Source organism: Osmia bicornis, chromosome 3 (genome assembly GCF_907164935.1).
Source record: "Osmia bicornis bicornis chromosome 3, iOsmBic2.1, whole genome shotgun sequence".
In the NCBI taxonomy this organism is placed as follows: domain Eukaryota; kingdom Metazoa; phylum Arthropoda; class Insecta; order Hymenoptera; family Megachilidae; genus Osmia; species Osmia bicornis.
Window position 1 is genome coordinate 10,950,262 of NC_060218.1, and position 19,640 is coordinate 10,969,901.

General features: G+C 32.1%; 4 protein-coding genes and 1 long non-coding RNA gene across 10 annotated transcripts; 2 read left to right on the plus strand and 3 right to left on the minus strand.

Moving 5' to 3' along the window:
• The first annotated feature begins 27 nt into the window (after positions 1-27).
• Positions 28-2,768, plus strand: LOC114880979 (sentrin-specific protease 1-like). The gene is made up of 3 exons (XM_029197545.2): positions 28-303; positions 418-476; positions 581-2,768. Exon 3 carries the CDS (start codon positions 685-687, stop codon positions 2,356-2,358), a length of 1,674 nt encoding a protein of 557 aa, XP_029053378.2. The 5' UTR covers positions 28-303; positions 418-476; positions 581-684; the 3' UTR covers positions 2,359-2,768.
• A 2,699-nt stretch (positions 2,769-5,467) lies between these two features.
• Positions 5,468-10,281, minus strand: LOC114880970 (exostosin-2). Its single transcript, XM_029197530.2, has 10 exons — positions 8,973-10,281; positions 8,692-8,898; positions 8,447-8,630; positions 8,240-8,379; positions 7,953-8,178; positions 7,698-7,878; positions 7,449-7,615; positions 7,228-7,371; positions 6,677-6,805; positions 5,468-6,607 (listed from the first exon to the last, which is right to left on the minus strand). Exons 1-10 carry the CDS (start codon positions 9,536-9,538, stop codon positions 6,386-6,388), a joined length of 2,166 nt encoding a protein of 721 aa, XP_029053363.2. The 5' UTR covers positions 9,539-10,281; the 3' UTR covers positions 5,468-6,385.
• An 800-nt stretch (positions 10,282-11,081) lies between these two features.
• LOC123987660 lies at positions 11,082-11,379 on the minus strand. The gene is made up of 2 exons (XR_006829261.1): positions 11,209-11,379; positions 11,082-11,131 (listed from the first exon to the last, which is right to left on the minus strand). It is a non-coding gene; the product is annotated as an uncharacterized LOC123987660 (long non-coding RNA).
• Positions 11,380-11,448: 69 nt separating this feature from the next.
• On the plus strand, positions 11,449-17,557 carry LOC114880971 (protein maelstrom homolog). 5 transcript variants are annotated; one of them, XM_029197532.1, is made up of 4 exons: positions 12,382-12,401; positions 12,713-12,755; positions 15,951-16,152; positions 16,227-17,557. In XM_029197532.1, the coding sequence occupies exons 1-4, from the start codon at positions 12,397-12,399 to the stop codon at positions 17,324-17,326; spliced, it is 1,350 nt and encodes a 449-aa protein (XP_029053365.1). In that variant the 5' UTR covers positions 12,382-12,396; the 3' UTR covers positions 17,327-17,557. The 5 variants fall into 5 exon arrangements, with proteins under 5 accessions (XP_029053364.1, XP_029053366.1, XP_029053365.1 ...); XM_029197531.2 differs by lacking the exons at positions 12,382-12,401; positions 12,713-12,755 and adding an exon at positions 11,449-11,727 and having other exon boundaries at positions 16,227-17,556; XM_029197533.2 differs by lacking the exons at positions 12,382-12,401; positions 12,713-12,755 and adding an exon at positions 11,746-11,842 and having other exon boundaries at positions 16,227-17,556.
• Positions 13,793-14,478, minus strand: LOC114880973. Of its 2 annotated transcripts, none has more exons than XM_029197538.2 (2): positions 14,387-14,478; positions 13,793-14,287 (listed from the first exon to the last, which is right to left on the minus strand). In XM_029197538.2, exons 1-2 carry the CDS (start codon positions 14,476-14,478, stop codon positions 14,101-14,103), a joined length of 279 nt encoding a protein of 92 aa, XP_029053371.1. In that variant the 3' UTR covers positions 13,793-14,100. The 2 variants fall into 2 exon arrangements, with proteins under 2 accessions (XP_029053371.1, XP_029053369.1); XM_029197536.2 differs by having other exon boundaries at positions 13,793-14,320.
• Positions 17,558-19,640: the final 2,083 nt, after the last annotated feature.

Consider the following 19,640-nt stretch of genomic DNA (forward strand, 5'->3'; position numbering starts at 1 on the left):
ATAAAATATAAATTTTAAAAATATGATTATTACTTTCAATCATGTAACTAAGTTAGATGAAATTATAGTTTTTAAATTAAAATCCAAAAGTATAAAATTGTATAAAGGTGTATTTCATGAAATTGACACTGAGGGGCGTTAATTTTTCCATAACAGACGCGAAAGTTGACAATCCGTCTCTGAATTAATATTAATGGAATTGAACAGTACAGTTTATTATTTGCTACGTTTAAATATCACTCAGTATTATTTATTTATGTGAAATTACAATTTTTACGAAATTATATCAAATTAATGCTTCCAGTAGGTATATTTACACTTTTAATTTAAATTCCCAATTTTTTGTTATCAGTGTACGTTTATATTTATTTGTATTATTTGTATTATCAGATTGTATGAGGTTATTTGTTGTTTTAGGTTATTTCAATTAATAATTCAGATTCAACAATTATCCAACAAAGTTCAGTGTATATACTGTAAGTATTAATTGAAAATGAATTTGCTTTTTATAAAAAAGTGAAAAGTTGATTTATGTTGTAACATTTTTTTGTAACTAATAAAACCTTAACATAATTTTCAGGATTATATGAAAAATAATACGAAATATTATATTATATTGAATGGCCTTATTAATAAAAAACATTTGGACTTTGTGTTGCAAGCAATTGTTTCTTTATAATAATCATGTTGATATTTGACTTGTTAAAAAAATTTTTTGGATGGGCAGACGAAGCACCTAGAAAGCGTAGAGCTGTTTCGTTTAGTTTAGAAAAAGAATTTGTAACACCAAAAAAGCATCGTTGTGATTACAAAACTATCAATGTGGAGGATGAACCTACTGAGATTAAAGATGATAGTGATAACGATGATGACGATGTTCAAATTATAATCAAACATAAACATTCTCCCACTAAAACGTTCAATAGGGTAAATGGTAAATGTAATAATAAAGAAAAATCATTTACTTGCTGCACACCATCATCATCAAAACGTCAAACGTGTTATGATAAAGTGAACATGGGGTATTTTGGTAATGCAAGTGAAAGAGTACATAATGTTAGAACACACCGACAATGTGTCACATTAAATAAAACTCGCCGTCTGAAAGAAAAAAATCAGTATGAAGAATTATTACAAAATTTTCTCCCGCACAGAATACATGTTATATGTGATAAACATGAAGAAAACGGACAGATGGAAGAACCAGCAGAAGTAATAGATTTAGAAAAATTTAATATCTCATCCAGTTCTAAAACGCATCCAATTAGAAAACATGAAACTTCACAATCATGTTGGAAAAAAGAAAAGAAGAAAGAAATAGTTATTACTTTAGATAACGATAAAATAGATGAAATTTCCGATAAAATTCCATCTCATAGTAAACATATTAATAGAGAAAAATGCACACAAGTTAGAAATATAGAATGTGTAGCAAAAAACACATTAAGAGATCACTTAGCAGCGAAAGCTGTGATGAAAGAGGATTTTGTTCCACAAATAACAAAACGATACAATGAACGTATAGAACAACGCTATAAGGAAGCCGAAGAACTTAAAAAAATGACATGTATGTTGTCTAAACATAATCGTTTAGCAAGGGAAGCTGCATTAGAAGAGCATTTAGCCAGATCGATGAGATTATGTGAGGCTGTTTTGGATGAAACAGAGAAACTAGAAGAATCAGAATTACCTACTTTAACAGAGGAAATGTTACAGGAAGTAAAGCATGCTCTTATTCCTCGACCACCTGATGAAGTTCTTGTTGAAGGTTTTGGTTTACGAATCACAAGGAAAGATATTTATACATTAGCTGACTTAAATTGGTTGAATGATGAAGTAATCAATTTTTATATGAATCTATTAATAGCTAGAAGTAGCAACGATAAATACCCAAAGGTACATGCTATGAATACCTTCTTCTATCCAAAACTAATCTCAGGTGGACACGCATCTTTGAAGAGATGGACAAGAAAAATTGATATTTTCGCACAAGATCTTGTAGTTGTTCCTATACATTTAGGTATTCATTGGTGTATGTCAATAATTGACTTTAGAGACAAAACTATTCGGTATTATGACAGTATGGGTAGCAGTAATCCGAAATGTTTATCTGCATTACGACAATATTTGGAAAATGAAAGCTTGGATAAAAAGAAACAAACATATGATACTAGTGATTGGAAATTAGAATCAGTCAAAAATATTCCTCAACAAATGAATGGGAGTGATTGTGGTGTTTTTTCTTGTATGTTTGCTGAATATATTTGTTCAAATAAAAGAATCACATTTACACAGCAAGATATGCCATATTTTCGGAATAAAATGGTTTATGAAATATTAAAATCCAAGCTTTTATAGAAAGACAAACAGATATTCATTTAAGCATTGATGATAAACAAGCAAAGTAACTTCCATAAATATCACATATACCTTGGGACAAAAGAGTTTATTATTGTGTAAAGTATTTTAGAATATAATTTATCAGTGATGTTGAATAAACAGTGTTCTTTTTATTATTACTATTGTAAATTCAGTATGATTTCTTTTGTGCTATTAAAAATATATTTTTGTTTAAAAATGTAATAATGATTCTTTTGTAATCTAGAAAACAATAGTTACTTGTGATCTTAATATAATAAACAATTTTTTTTCTTAATAAAGTAACACTTTTTGTTTTAATACTAATTATAATAACAGTTATATGTATCCTTTATTAGAAGTAAATAATGTACTATGTTCTGTTTCAAATAAATGTATTGTTTAAGAAAGTACGGATATTTTTCCGAAAGACACTCCCGATTACTATGAAATTTTTGTTGGGAGAGGGGCTGAAACCTAAGTTTAAAATTTTAGCTACAGGTATTTATTAGTTTTCGAGATGATAATAACTTTCAGTACAATTCATTGGATTTTGCCTATACAGGCGTAACTAACCCATTGAATGCTGCTTGTATGTGTATATAGACTAGACGTTACTAATAACCCCCTGTGGCTCGGGGGGATCAGAATACGACCACGGTAACCTCTGCCTGTCGTAAGAGGCGACTAAAAGGGGAATGTAAAGGAGCGAGTAAGGCAGTATGATGTAAAAGTAATGGAAAAGTGTGAGAAAGAAAATGTAACTGACAAGGAATAATGTAATGTGAAAAAGGCGCGTGGACGCTAATTTTCAGTAGGCAGAAAGGGGCCTTTGTTCCTAGATCATGCTGCCCTTTTTAAAAGGGAAACTATGAAAGCAAGAAAGAAAGACGTTACTAATACAACCTCCTTCACATTCAGGGATCCTCGTTACATCGTCGAGTGTGTTACGGGGAAAACGTAACATTGGTTGATAACACGCCTAGCGAGCAGTATCCGTAGATACTTGCTCGTGGCGAAATAAATGACACGATGAACTTCGTTTGAGAGTGAGAAATAATCTGATTCTTTATTTTTGTGGCCTGCTTATATACATACGTACAGTTTCTAGTGGAGAGGTATGTACAGGGTTTCAAGGTCCAAAGGGTCTGATGTGTCATGAAAGGTGATTCGCAAACTGTTTGATGTTCTTGATGTTTCGGTACAAAGGCTATTTCCTTTCGGGTGACTCGCTGTCAGATATTTATCCTTATCTCCGAGGAGGCGTCTATCTGATCGTTACAAGGGTCCAGGAACCGATGACATGTTCAGTAAAGAATCGTTAAGTGTTCAGAATTTCGGACTTACGACGAACATTTAGCGGACAGAAAATTTGATTGTCCAACTGTTTCTATTTTGCCGACATCAACGTAGAAAGAGACAAGATAAAAGAAGAAGATGGATTCGAGCTGACATAAGAGTTAAAAATTAAATCCCTACATATTCGTGAAACAACACTAATGTAACAACGACATTGTTTTATTTATATATTATGTTTTTTGAATGAATGAATGAATGAAGGAGAGGTATGAGAGAGAGGAGTCGGAAGTCAACGAAGGAGAGAACACGGTAGGGAAGAGAAATAGAGAGACAGAGGGAGGCGAAAAAAGAAAGAAACTGTTATTGTAATAGATCGTGGATGATACATATAAGGATAAGGAAAGCGGACGAACGAGAGATCGAGCGGGTGAGCTAGCGAACGATGAAATGGGCGAGCGACAGAGCGAGCGAGAATGGTGAAGGGCGGTATGTATATCGTGTTTGGTACCATTTTAATCAGAAAAATCTCACAAATGCGTTAGTAAAAGTTTCATTAAGAAAAAGTTAAAAATAAAAAAGTTTTATCGTTCAATTAGTATTAGTCACACCGATATTACGGTCGGATCATATCATACGGTTTTCTCGTCGAGCGGCTCGGTTCGCTTAGGGGGATCCCCCCAAGTGGAGGGTATAGCGATGTTGCACTTATCCAATCATTCTTTCGTTGCATCTATCCAGGTTTTACTGTATGTGTACATACATATCAGGTTTCTTGCAACTATTGCAACTGGTCCACGCTTATACGATATTGCATATTTTACTTTTCTATAATACAAGAAGGAAACAAAACTATAATATAGTGATTACCATAATACAATAGAAAATGTTAAGCTTGCTATAAACCTTATGTTTTTTGTGTACTTATGCTGCACTTTCGCTTCGTTGCTTTATAATGATTGATTTTTCTTTTGAATGAAACTTCCACTAGCGTATTAATGAAATTTTTCAATTAAAACAAGATCAAACACGACATAATTTGAATTATAGTTACTTTATATATTTGCATTAGGTTTTAAATAAATAAGTAAATATAATGTAAATTGTGATATTGCCAATCTGTCGTACCGACGTAGTTGCGCGCACTTACAATTAGGCACGTAAAGGCGCGGTAGCGAATAGGTCCCCCTCGGAAACTAAGGCCGAGCGGCGGTAACATGTATAAGGAAAAATTGTTCAGAATGATGACCTTGACAACATATTTCAAGGTCACGAAAATCGGCGAGGAGGACCAACTTCTAAATAATTACCCTTTTTCATTTTTGGTCCTTTTTAAATGAAAATGTTTGTTACAATCTCCTGATTAAAATGATACCAACACGACAAGCCCAGTCACGCTCCAGGAAAATATTCTTTGCGCTTGATCGGGATCAGAGCGTGGTCGGACCGGAGCTGGAACATTACGTATAGTATGAATACGCTCATATATTAGAGATAGAAAAGGATTCCCTGAATATTGCTTTCTCACTCTTGTATTATCATGACTCTCTAACGGGAAAGCGCAGTCAATCTGTATATGTACAGAGTGTCTCAAAATTCGGTCGAATCCCGTGGAGGGATGATTGCTAAGGTGATTCTAAACAATTTTTTAGAGCGAAGCTCTCCTTGGCGCGTTCGGCATCGACTTGAGGCCCTGAATTCATTGTAGTAGTAGCAGCAGTTTTTCGAAAATATCTCGAAAACTAAGGCCGAGCGGCGGTTATATGTATAGGAAAAAGTTGTTCAAAATGTAGAGTTTTACAACATATTTAAATTTCATCAAAATCGGTGAGGTGTAACCTAATCTCAATAATTACCAAAAAAAAAATTGTCGAATTTTACAACATATTTAGAAATCATTAAAATCGGAGGGGAGTAGCTTTTCTACAAGTTCACCAAATAATGAATCGTTGTTCATGTAGAATGAATAAATCGAATTGATCTAACACTTTTATTTGTTGTACGATAGGAATTTTAAAAAATACTTTGTAGTCAGTTTTGAAACAAATGTGAGAAAACCGCATACACGTTTTGGAAATCAAAAGAAGTTTGCAAATAATAAAAAAAGGATTGAATGTAAATGAAACTTCCCCATCCGTCTGTGAATGACTCAGCTCCAATGAAAATGGTTTGCTGTCACTGGTTCATTGTACCAATCGTAAACATTAGAGGGAACACGTTACGAAGAACAGCTGATCTCTAGACGGGATCATTGAACTCACTCAACCGCACGATCACTATCACTTTTCACAGAATTTCACTACGTAGTCAGAAAGGGACCAATTCTTTCAAGTACATATTTTTATTCACTGTCGCGTTGCTATTGCACTGGGCACAGATGAAAAACGTAATATTCCGCACTACTTCGTAACGTTTTCATGACGTTATTGGTCTTCCATTCCAACTTCAAATAGGACTGCTGGCTTGAACCTCTACGAGTTTGGAGGGCCTGGTAGAAATATCTCGGGAAGGGAATAATTTTTTATCGCGAGCAGCAATTAGACATTTCTGGTGAAGAACAACAAATAAAAAATGGTATATAATAAAATTAAATGCACGAATATATATAAATAATTTCTTTTTATAAATAGCTACATAATGTAATAACAAGTAAGATGATGTAAAATAAATATTTTACAAAAATGATTTAATATTAGTAAAGGAAATCTCTTTTAAAGTATATAATAAAACTTTATAAACTTCCAATATCATTAAATCTTTTAAGCTTTTCAGGAAATATATCTTTGAATAAAACTGGATCTGCACGAAATTCAACTGACTGTAATGGCATTGACCCATAGATTGAAGAAAATTTATTTATGCATTGTGTGCGTTCCACCATATGTGCTAGATCTGCTGATAGCATTTCAGTATTTGTACATTCTGGACATCGGAATTTCTTTTTTGGTGTTACCTACAATAACATACAGTTATAGTCAGTATGTAGAGTATTTCAAACTTTTGAAAATTTGGATAAACTTACTTTTATCGGTGCTTTTCTCGTAATATTTGCTACTAAAAAATTCATAGCTATATCTTCGCAATTCATGTGATCGTCAACCCATTCTTTGATATCCCCTGGCATAGCAGTAGTATACATATAATTCCAATACTGAAATAATTATAATTATATTAACATATAAGGTTATTATAAAACAATAATTCAATTATGCATAATCTTATATTTAGAAAATTTGGGACATGTTGGAAAACTTGAACTGGACATATTTTTCGACACTAGATGTATTTTTTAGACGAAGATCTTATACTTGGTAATATTTAAGACAGGTATGTACGTGCAATTGCACGTCTGAATTCTCATGTGCTTGTCACGAGCTTGCGTCTACTATTCTACTGTATGCTTCCTCGCTTTTAAACAACTTGCTCGAGCCTGTGCCTCTAATTATACTCGCAGGTAATCTTGGGCGTTCGTACCCGTTTTACTACTTGCCGTGTATGTCTAATCTAATAGTGAGATGAAAATATGTTGGAATATTCTTAATTTCTTAAATAATAAAGTATGTAACTTATTACTTTATGATGAAATGCAGCTCCAGTTAAAACCATAGAAATACTGTTAGTCCATTCGCTTTCATATTTCCAACAATTTGTACCATTATCCCATATGTGAATTCGGGATGGAAAGCCAACTATTCGATCAGGAAATTCTCTCCAAACCTAATAATTATTTTTTGTTTTTATTTACCCTATTTTCATATACAGACAATGTAGACAAAAATTTCTAGCGAACGAACCTCATAGGCGAATTCTACTTCATCTGCAGTCAGCATAATAATGTCATCGTCTATTGACAAAACTGCTTCAGTTTCAATTTCATCATAAGGATAAAATCTGTTAGATAATTTATTTTCTTTTGTTTGTATAACTTTTAATGGTTTGTTTAATTTCGGCCACCTTGACGCTACAATATAAATAAGCAATGTAAAATATGATATTTAATAATATAATTAATATTATGTGCGGTTAATATAGTATTAACTTACAGTGCGGTGGATCTTTATGTTGATTGTTCCAAATTACTAGCACTTTACTCAGACTTGGCACTTTAACGAGCTTATTAATCAAGAGAAATAGTAATTCCAATCTATCGTATGTTAAAATTACTGCAGTAAATCCTCGAGTTTTTGGCGCAGTAATAGGTAACAAAAGAGGAGATGTAATATCCTGTATACATAATATAACAGATTATGTTTTTTTGAACTTATTGATAACTTTTAAATTAAAATATTTATACTTTCCTTGCGAGGCGATATGTTCCAAAAAATGTAATCTCTAGCCAAATGTGGAAACACACGATCTGCAAGTATTTCTAACGTAGTTTCCGTTATTTTTTCCATGGATTTAAAATATTTTTCGTAAAGCCATGCACCTTGTTGTTGAAGTTCTGTAATTCGTTGCTGTGACACCTTTTTTAAGACTGATATCACTGACAAAATATCTACTTCACGCACAAATATAGCAGCTCTATGTAAAGAATATATCCATTATTTTTTTATATATAAGGACTATTATCTTTAATTTTTACCTGGTCCAATCAATTACATCATGGAAGGGCATTGCAAGAGAATCAGCTATAATTACAGGTATACAACCCATTGCCATACTTTCTAGAAGTGTACTCTGCCCAAGTCTTGCACTTCGAATCACTAAGCAAAATACTGCTGTCTAACAAAAATAGTTTAAACGTAAGAATGTCTTTTCTGCTAGAAAAATTTTCTATTAGTATATATACCTGAAGTACATCAGGATACTTATAAACATCTGTTTCTGCACATCGAATTGTACTATTCATAGAACTATACTGTAAACACGGACTTAATATTAATATTTCTTTTGGCGACAGAGATTTAACTTCTATTAAATCTTGTTCGAAAGCAGAGTTAATGTTAATCTGAGATGAAATTGTTAACCACTGCCTAAAATGTGTAAATTATTGATACTATAAATGAGCACAATCAAATATATAAATTGTATTACCTTGTATTGTTAACATTTGGTTTGAAATTGTTTATTAAAGGACTGTATACTGGTAAACTGATATCAAAACCAGATCTATATGTTAATGATGACATTCCAGCTCCTGCAATCATTGCTTTTCCAATTGGTACATCAATGATTGTATTATAATCAGGCACACTTCCAGGTACCATATTAAATATAAGATGATTCTCCCCATTATTCCAGCTAAAGTATAGACAATAAAATACTAATGTTATATGTTATTTTAAAGCATAGCAAATTGTATAATAAACACTTACAATGGTAATGATTTTAGAGCTTGCGAAACTTCTTGTAACTTTAATCTGTTTTGATTTAATGTATCAAGCGAAGGAATAAAAATACATGCTTCATATGGATTTGGTGTATAAAATTTACTTGAAATTATAGTAAATAGAATCTGATAAAACTCTTTTGACATTTGACTCGTAATAGGCTTTTCTGAAGCATCTATGTATGTTTTTGGTGGATAAACATATACTAAAAGCTTATTTCCTTGACTACCACAACGATAAACGTTAAAACAACTAAAATATGTGCAAGAAGAATTCGTTGCATCTGCTGTAGGGGAATCTGCATCTATTGCATGTATAGGTAAAGAAGTTAAATCATTAAAAACAATAGCATTATATATTGAATGCTTTTGAGTACTTTCAAATTTGAAGATATATGTTGCTATTAAAATAATAAATAATGTAAACATTAATAAATATATCACAAAAACATTATAATAGTGATAAGAAATTCTATTTGCTTTATGCGCTAATTTTGTTGGAAATACCATGTTGATAATACCAATAGAAATATCAAAATAATTTATATTCATTCAAAATTCATTATAATCTGTATATAAATATATACGTAATTGTCAAATGTAAAGTTTATATAAATTTCATTAAAACCACTTGATTCACTATATATTTAAAATTTTATTGATCCATCTTTCTTAATTTATATAATACGTATTTGTTTTACAATTTAAAGTTTATCCTTTGGAACAATATTAAAAAATCCAAAGGTGTGCACAAATACAGATATTCCAAATTTGTATGTACAATTAAACAATTTTCAATTTACTTTATTATTCCTTTATTTAATTATTACTGATACTTTTGTCTTTGCATATTATACATATATATATGTGCATTCCGATCATTTATGTATTCGTAGCGACACTAGCGATTCTGGAATTCGCGCGCAGTACTAATTTTCGTTACAGCATGAAATACGGGAGTTTGGAGGGCCTGGAGTCGACAAAATAATATAATCTTATCCAGGACAATATGGCAATTCTACAGTTTCAGTTCTTATTTTTAATAATTATGTAATTTTTATTGAAATACACTATACTTGTTGAAATATATTAACTTGTGAAGCACTTAAAAAAAAAATTTTAATTAGTGAAAATTGCGATTACTCACGATTATTCGCGCACGATTTTTGCCAATTTTAATTGCTTATAACTTTTAGACGCGTTGACATTTTCAATATATTTACATATAGCTTATTTACATCTACAAAATGTATGATTTTAATTTTCATTACAGGCCCAAAAGAAACAATTATAAAAAATGCCTTTCAGCATTTTTATAATATGTAAAACGACAAAAGCACATCATCTAGTATATTAATTTTTATAGCTCTTCAAAAAATCGTAAGTTATTTGGTTCAATTTTAAAAAGAGCATTCTGTTTTAGAATGTCCACATACTTACAAATGGGGTGTATGTGTATCACACACGTACAGAATGTCTCGAAAATCACGTTCACCACTCCCCTGTGCAGTCAGGTTTAACTATAAGAACAAAATTATATAACATTATACATACACCTCATGCTAGAAGTATTATTATGTATACTAAGTGTATTAATACCATGTTAATGGTTTTATATATTGTATATGTAAACAGAATACTTACAATCTTCTTCTTCTTTTTATTTTCATCCACGTGTCTTGTTGCCCTATTTTAATAGAGGCTGCCTATTTTAATAGATGCTATCAAAATGATATAAGAGTTATTACCAAGTAAGTTCAGTGTTGGAACTGCTGATATTTTCCTCATGAAGTATTTTTCTTCAAAGTAGCTGCTGCAGATCACCTGGAATTTCAGTTTTCAGGTGAAAGCACTGACTTTGGATTGTCACATACTTCCACCCACTGCACCATCCTCTTCTCATTCTTTCTTTCTTGGGAGAACATCCTGATGTTTTCGTTAGTACATATACCCTCTGATGCTGTATATTTTCTTCCTCCATTTTTAAAGATACATTTTAATAATTAAAATTAAATATATTACTAATACAGCAATGTAAACAGTTAATGTTTTCAATAACAGTTTTAAAAAATTCTGTACTTAATTTCTATCTTTACCTCCTGTTGCTGCATGTTATCAGCAGAAGTTATTGAAAAACCTGAAAACCTAATAATAGCAATAATAATAATAACAACAGTAATAATAATAATAATAGTAATAATATAATAATGGAATTTACGAACCTGGAAATTCAGTCATCCACGCTGCCACCATGTGCGCCATATTTCTTTAATTCTTTTCATTTTGAAACAATTGAATAACGCGGCGACAAATTTCGCGGGAACATGACGTTACGATATCTTTAGTTGTATATGTAAAAATCAGTGATACACATACAAAGTATCCATGAGAAAAGCGACATCAGCGCCTCCTGGTATTGAGACGCTGACCTAAAATTTGCATCAAATTCGCAAGAGTAGAGCAAAGTAGGAGGGCCTGGAAGGGCCTGCTTCGGTAGTCGCGCAGTGTATTCTTATTGATTTTTATATGCCTATGGTATATAACGAACAACATAATACCACATAATACCAGTAGTTAATTATTTGACATCCTGGAATACTATGTCGAAGAAAAATAAAGGAAAGAATGCATTCTATTTTTTTATGCTTGACTGGCGAAAGCAGGCAGAAGCAAAAGGAAAAAAGTTTCCGGAGGGTTTACAAGATGTGCAACGAGATCCAAGATGTAGTGAAGAATGGCAGGTGCGATTTCAATTTCAAATTTTTGAACAATGTTAACAAAATTTCGAAACTTTAAGTTATCAAGGCAACATTATCTGTAACTGGAAGTATATTCTCAATTTAAACACAGTAAACGGTATGTTGACAAGTTCATTATAAAAGTAGCTTTTGTTTAAAGATTTTCATGTGAAATAATGAAAGTTGTTTAAGCCAAGTGTCTGTTAAATTAAAGTTTAAGTTAATTACTGTATTGTGAAAAATTATATTCTTATATACAGTGAGGAATAAAAGTATTGGCACACCGTTTAAAACAGAATACTTCATTTAAAATTAGACTTGAGGTTTTTTGAGAAGCTATAAAAATTAATTTACTAAAATATGTGTTTTTGTTGTTTTAAAAAATTACAATTTGTTGAAACTGTGAGAAAAAATAATGAAGGGTAATTTTTCAACTTCTTTACGTGAGCCTACAATGAAAATTTAAAATATGTCTTTCATAGATTCAGATAAGTTATGTGTATACTGAAAATTTCATTGAGATCGGTCAATGCACTTAGAAGTTACAAGTAATTAAAATTTCAGAGAATCACGACTTTTCATCTAAGAACTTGACTAGTTATGTCTCTGTATCTTAGTAAATTAATTTCTATAGCTTCTCAAAAAATCTCAAGTCATTTGGTCAAATTTTAAATGAGGTATTCTGTTTTAACTTTTGTTCCTCACTGTATGTATATCCCTCATTGCTACAACAGTGATTTAACTCAAAATTAACAGCTTTTGAATTATTAGTACAGAAAAACCAACAGTTGTATTATATAATGACCTTATAAAGTTGTAATGCTCGAGAATATTTAAACTTGTGGTCCCTAAAATCAAGATATTTCAATTATGTCATTGTTGAAGCAAATAAGAGATATTTATATATTGTCCACTAATGCCTAAACTGGTAATAGTAAACAATTTGATTTGTGTTTGAATTTGATTAAATTTTGTCATTTTTACTTAGAAATTTTTTAGAAAAGAAAGTGTTGCAAACAATTATAAGTATTGTAAGTATTTGTGTTATTTGAATTTATTATTAATAAATATTAAATTAAATTTCTTCCTTAACTGTTCAATGTTTATTTTTATTCATTTAATTTGCATTTATATAGTTAGTTTGATTATAAAATTAAAAGCATTTATAATTTTTTGGTGAAACTTTTTAAAATGTTTTATCGCTTTAAATAACTCTTATGTAAAACAAATTTTACAGAGTCAGTCCTTTTTTTTATTTCAAAATAATTTCATTATTATATAAATAAATATTGCATGATAATTTATACATATAGATTAATTTCAATGTTACTCTTTAATTTATATACTTTCACAAATGCTGATATTTCAGATATAAAAAGTTAAAGTAACATTTAGTAGAGTAATCTAATTACATTCCTACAAAAATATTAAAGATAATAATGAATATACAAGGTGAGTCACCTAATGTTTGTACCTCAAATATCTTTGTTGTTTTTAAAGATACGTCAAATGTCTTGAGGACAAAGTTGAATGATTCAATGGGACTCACAGGATACAAAAAAGATTTTTGTTTTTGTCATTTTTTTTAAAGATACCAAAGTCACCTTCATTTCTTTAAATAGAACCACCCTTTCTTAAACACCTACAATGATAGTCCCTTTCATTAGTATTTCAGTGACTATAATTATTCAAGGTCAGTCAAGGTCACGGACAGAGAAAACGTATAAGACGTATAAAACTATTTCATAAATGTTCGAAATGATGGCCATTTATATCGATACATTGCTGTAAACGGACTTTGAAAGAATCTTGAACTCTGATAAGTACATCCGAGGTGATATTCGCACATGCTGTGATGATACATACACTGATGCATATTTCCAACTGTTGTTAGAGGGTTTCTTTTAGCAAACTCCACAAAAAGAAATCCAGTGGATTTAAATCAGGCAAACGTGCTGGCCATGAAATAGTTCTACCTCGTCCAGTCCATCGGTTTGGGAACCTAGAATCCAACGTTTCTCTTGCTACTCGTGCATAATGAGCAGCAAAGCCGTCACATATTGTTGGTATCACATATCATAGCGTTTTGTAAAGAGATATCTTCCAACAAAATTGGCAGATCGTGCAAAAATTGAATATATGTTTGTCCTGTCATCGTTCTGGTAATGAAGTGTGGTCCTATTACTTTCCCGTTCAAAATACTACAGCAAACATTTATGCTCCATTGTCATTGATGGTCAATTTCTCGAGGCCAGTGCGGATTATTAACAGACCAATAATGGGCCTTCCGTAGATTAATTGAGCCATGATTACTGAATGTTGCTTCGTCCGTAAACAAGAAATTAGAAAAAATGAACGATTTTGATGCAATCCCCATTAACAAAAATTAATTTGATTTTGAAAAATCGAATTTTTACTTTGACTCATGCCTGCTTGTCGGGCAATTTTTCTCGTACTCACGTGTGGATTGACAGCTATAGCTGCTAAAATATTAATTTCATTGTCTTCCTTAGTCATAGGATTTTTGCATTTACGCTTTCTTACATCTACACTTCCAGTACTTCTAAACAACTTATAGATATTAATAAAAGTCTGCCTAGAAGGAGTGTTTCGCTCAGGGTACCTTTCTTTATAAAACAATTGGGCCTGCAATGCATCTTACCTATAAACCGTTATATCACACCACTCAGTCACTGAATAAGACATAGCAGAATCGCGTTTCAAAACATACTGATAGTAAATAAATTGCGTCATAATCAGTTAGAGCATTACGGTTTTTAATAACATTGAAGGACCTTAGTATGTTCACTACAAGTTTCACTCGTGATAAAGGTATTTTGCTTTCATATTTTAAATCTTATACATTCTCTGTCTGTGACCTTGAATGACCTTAAATAATTATGTAGTCACTGAATTCCCAATGAAAGGTACTATTACTGTAAGTGTTTAAGAAAGGATTGTTTCATTTAAAAAAATGAAGGTGATCTTGATATTTCTAAAAAAGAAAGGCGTAAAAACAAAAATTTTGTTGGTATCGTGTGAACCCCATTGAACCATTCAACTTGACTTAAGATATTTGATATATCTTTAAAAATAACAAAGATATTTGAAGTACAAACGTTAGGTGACTCACCCTGTATATTGTATTGTTTTTTTTAATATAAGATTTTCATCTATTAGAATCTTAAATCTAATCGTAAGATAAATATATGGTGGTAATTACAATTCTGGTTGCTTGCAATTTGTGTTAAATTGTTTGTAATTAATCACATATAATTATTGCAGGTATTTGTTGCTATCCTACTGTTCTTTACTAATAACATTTTTATATAAATATAATATATGCTTTTGTATTTACAAAGATAAGGATTTATTATAATTAATCTTTGGTTTGCTTCCTTCAGTTTAATTTTCCAAACATATAACTTTAATTCATATTGCATTTATCATAAAATAGTTCAGTCTTCTAGTGTCCTGTTCTTTATTTATGGATAATACCTGAATCACAGTGCAATTTTTATAGTCTTTGGGTTTAAATTGTACATACATTAAATATCTTTTCAGAAGCTGCTATATAGTTTTTAGTTCTTCCAAATTATAGATTCCTTTCCCTCCAATGAATCCTCCCTGCTAGGTTTAGTTGTGCTAAAGGTCTTTTGAATTTTAATGATTGGTTCGTTTTTAAGTATCCTTTCAGTGTGTTCATATTTCTCCCCATCATATATCTCTGTACTTTTGACTATAGGATAATTGCTCTGTCCTTATTCTGTCCTCTTGAATAAGGTACTCCGTTACCTTCTCTAATATCCTGTCTTTATTATGTCCTTACATCTATACCTTTCAGTTTTTTTTTTCGTATCAAACTGTACCAGTTCTTTTTCATTCCTGGACTACTAGCATGCATATTAGCTAATTTCCTAGAAGTCTTTTTAAAAATCGTAATAATCTTGTAATACTTCTAGTTTAAGTCTTGGTCATATCCTTCTTCTAACCTATGCATGTACATATCACCAGATTTAGCTAAGTATAACCAGAATCCTTTTAAAGAATATTAATGCTGATTAGTGGATTTCATGTTGACCCTATTGTTCTTCTGGCTTTGACAATAGAATACTTGATTATGACCTGCTTTTGAGAAGAAATAATAATGAATATGATAATGTATAGTTTGTGACTTTTAATACATCTTAAACTATTATTTAAGTATGTCTTTAAATTTATTGCAGAACCTTTCCTCACAAGAAAAAGGATACTATAAAAAGAAAGCAGGCGAAAGTAAAGTTGAGGCTCAAGGATGTATGAAGAAGAAAACAACAATTGGAGAATGTATAGAGGAGGTTTTGGAAGCCGACAGGAGAGAGCAAGAATTTCAACAAAACATGCTTCAGTACATAGATTCTATAGTGTCTATGGGGGTTAAACATAACAGTAAGTGTCCAATATATTATATTCATATATATTTATGAAAAACAACATGATTAGTGTATTATAATTTATTACAGGTTTGAAGAAATTAAAGTTCATACTCATACATGTAAATTGGTTTTTTAGAAGAGAAATAGGAATCAACAAATATGAATTTTGTCCTGCAGAATTTGCAGTCGCAGAATTTAGCTTGGAAAATGGCATTGAAAATATATATCACGAAATTCTCAACGTAAAAATACCATTAGGATGGAAAAGAGATGCAATTGAAACAAGTCAGCAAACCCATAGAATACCTGTAGAACTTCCAGGAGGACAGAATGACTTTTTATTTATGTATGAAAAATTGGTTGGGCTACTAGAAAGCAATAAGACTGGAAACAAATTGCCCCCATTGTTTACTGTGAAAGATATGGTTCCTGCAGTGCAGTCATTGCTAACAAAAATGGCTGAGGCAGGAGGTACGTCTATAAATGACTTTCCAATCTATTCATTGGAAGCACTTTTTGGAAAATTGAGGAATACTGCTGTGCAAAATGTAGATAATTGCAGTATACATCTGGTAGTTGCTGAGAATGAATTTAAAAAAGATATTTTCTCGTCTGTCTCTAATCTCGAGTGTGATTTTCATAAAGCTATAGATGGTTCGTCTCAGTACTGCAGTATGTCTGTTGTAAAAAGATGGGGTTTCACAATATGCGATTATTGTTGTGAATTTCTCAATGTACCAATGATCGAAGGAGTACATTGCCCTGTCTCTCAGACAATCGATACTATTTATCAAGGTTCTATGGACCTGAATAGTATTGATACTCAACTGAATTCCTTAAACCTCGGTAATCCGAGAATGGTAATTGAAATGAATGGAGTAACTGAGGAACATAGAAGAAAAGTATCGGAACGAAGTTATGCTGAAGAACAACGACGTCGTGGCGAAGTAAACCGTGTACATGTTACCCCTCCCAGTGAATTTAATGCATCATCAAATAGTGCAGTTTTAATTGGTCGACCACTACGTCCTCCTAAAACAATGTCACAAGCTGCTGCTAGTGAAGTAAAAGAAAATACAAATTGTTTTAATTCAGCTGATTTTCCGCCATTAGGAGAAAAGAGTAAACCAAAGAAAGACGCAAAGAACATTAAGCTTCCACTGGGAAGAGGACGTGGAAGCACCTAAACCTAGTAATTGTTTTACTTTCTTATCTTTTACGATTTTTATAACAATTGATTATTTTACTTTAAACCTACATAAGGCTACTTATGCATAAAATTTATATAAAATATAATACATCGATTATAAAATATTTAAAATTTTTTATGACAAAAGATCTGACACGTATATCTGTTAATTATATTACTTTAAAGTAAGATTTTAATAAAATATGATGTATTATTTTTATAAATAAAAGAAGAAAATTACTTAGAGTATTATAAGTTTTTAAATTATCGATTTTAATATATTAGTAACCACTAATTTATTCAGTATATATTTATTTATAATTCAATGTTAAACTCCTTATAATTATATAACTTATATTTCATTAACCGTTTGAGTATTGTGTTATGAGCTCTCGTTCACAATGGGATCCTCCTGATGGTCGGTCGGGTCAACGAAGGTTGTATGGCTTCGTCCAAGAGTCTTGCTTGTCACCACGAACTCGAGCATTCCCACGACTCGTTAAAGTAGTGGGAAGATTAATTTGGATCAGTGATAAGGGTTGTTTAGGATATGAATTTACTGGGGTAAATGCTGAATAAGGAGTGGTAGATCAGGTGCCTGCCACATGTCAGAGGATATACTTACTGATGTAAGTGTTGAACAAGGAGTAGTGGATTAGGCGTCCACCATACGTCAAGTTGTACGCTTATTGGTGTAAGTGTTGGAATAATGAGTGGCAGATATTTCGTGTCTTGACTGACGAAAGTCGTCAGAGCGATTTGATAATCATGAGAAGACGTTAGGTTAGGCTATATTAAATTCCCGGCTGCCGTCATAGCTACGATATGTTGAAATCATCAATACAGAAGTATGTATTGGTTATCGTCACTTAGGTACTGTATCCCAAGGTGTCTCAAAAATACCGTACAAGTCAAGAAACACAGATTCTCCACGCGAAAACAAATCAAAAGTTCCTTTACCATTTTGAAAAATTGGTATATCAACTTTCGAAGCTTGCGTTTTGAATAGCTAACAGCTCAGCAAGTAGCCCATCTCCTATTGTCCTGGTCCTGAGTCAGTATTCAAACAGAGAAGCGTGTGAAGAGACAAACATTTTTATATACAGTAAAACTTGGATATATGCAACAAACATTGGGACCCAGGCGTTGCATATATCCAGTCGAGGTGTCGAATCTCGGGTTACACGCGACGAGCAGCCAAGCGTGAACGTAGAAAAGGACAGAGAGTGGTGGAAAGAGAGAGGTCCGATGATCAAAGGAAAGAGCCGAAACGTATCGGTGTGACTAATACTAATTCAACTATAAAACTTTTTTATTTTTGACTTTTTTTTACTGAAACTTTTACTAACGCATTGGTGAAATTTTTCTGATTAAAATGATACCAAACACGATATAGTTTGAATTATAATTACTTGCTAAAATTGATGTTAAAAGTTGGCGAAAAGCAAAGGAGGATTGGAAATGAAAACCGGTTGCGGCGTCGACTCGGGTTTCAAACGTTGCATATATCCAAGCGAGGTGTCGATTCTGGGCATTTAAACGTTGCATATATCCAAGCGAGGTGTCGATTCTGGGCATTTAAACGTTGCATATATCCAAGCGAGGTGTCGATTCGGCGTCCGTACACCGAGTCCCATCGAAGTTGTCGCAGTGAAGTTGACCACGCTTCGCTCACCGACGCGGCGTGAATGTGTTAATGAATTTGTAGCCAACTTCACTGCGACAACTTCGATGGGACTCAGTGTACAAATCGTTTGTACCGTGCCGCGTTACCTATTCTACGTTCGTACACAACTTGCGACGTGTTGCATGTTGCATGTTGCATGTTGCGTGTTTCATGTATCTTTGGTGTACGGCCTGCCTTATACATATGTAGCCAAATCATATCGTGTTTGGTACCATTTTAATCAGAAAAATCTCACAAATGCATTAGTAAAAGTTTCATTAAGAAAAAGTTAAAAATAAAAAAGTTTTATCGTTCAATTAGTATTAGTCACACCGATATTACGGTCGGATCATATTACACGGTTTCCTCGCCGAGCGGCTCAGTTCGGCTTAGGGGGATCCCCCCAAGTGGAGGGGATAGCGATGTTGCATATATCCAGACAAACTTTTGTTGCATATATCCAGGTTTTACTGTAGTTCTTTATTGGCTCTGTATACAGGGTGTCTCATAACTTCCATAACATCCGGAAATTGGGAGTTGCTGGAGACTGGAGGTATCCAGAACAACTTTTTCCTTTATCAAAATGTTAGTTGAAGCTTCGTTTTTGAATTATTAACGAAAAACACTGGACAATGAGAGCGCGCGC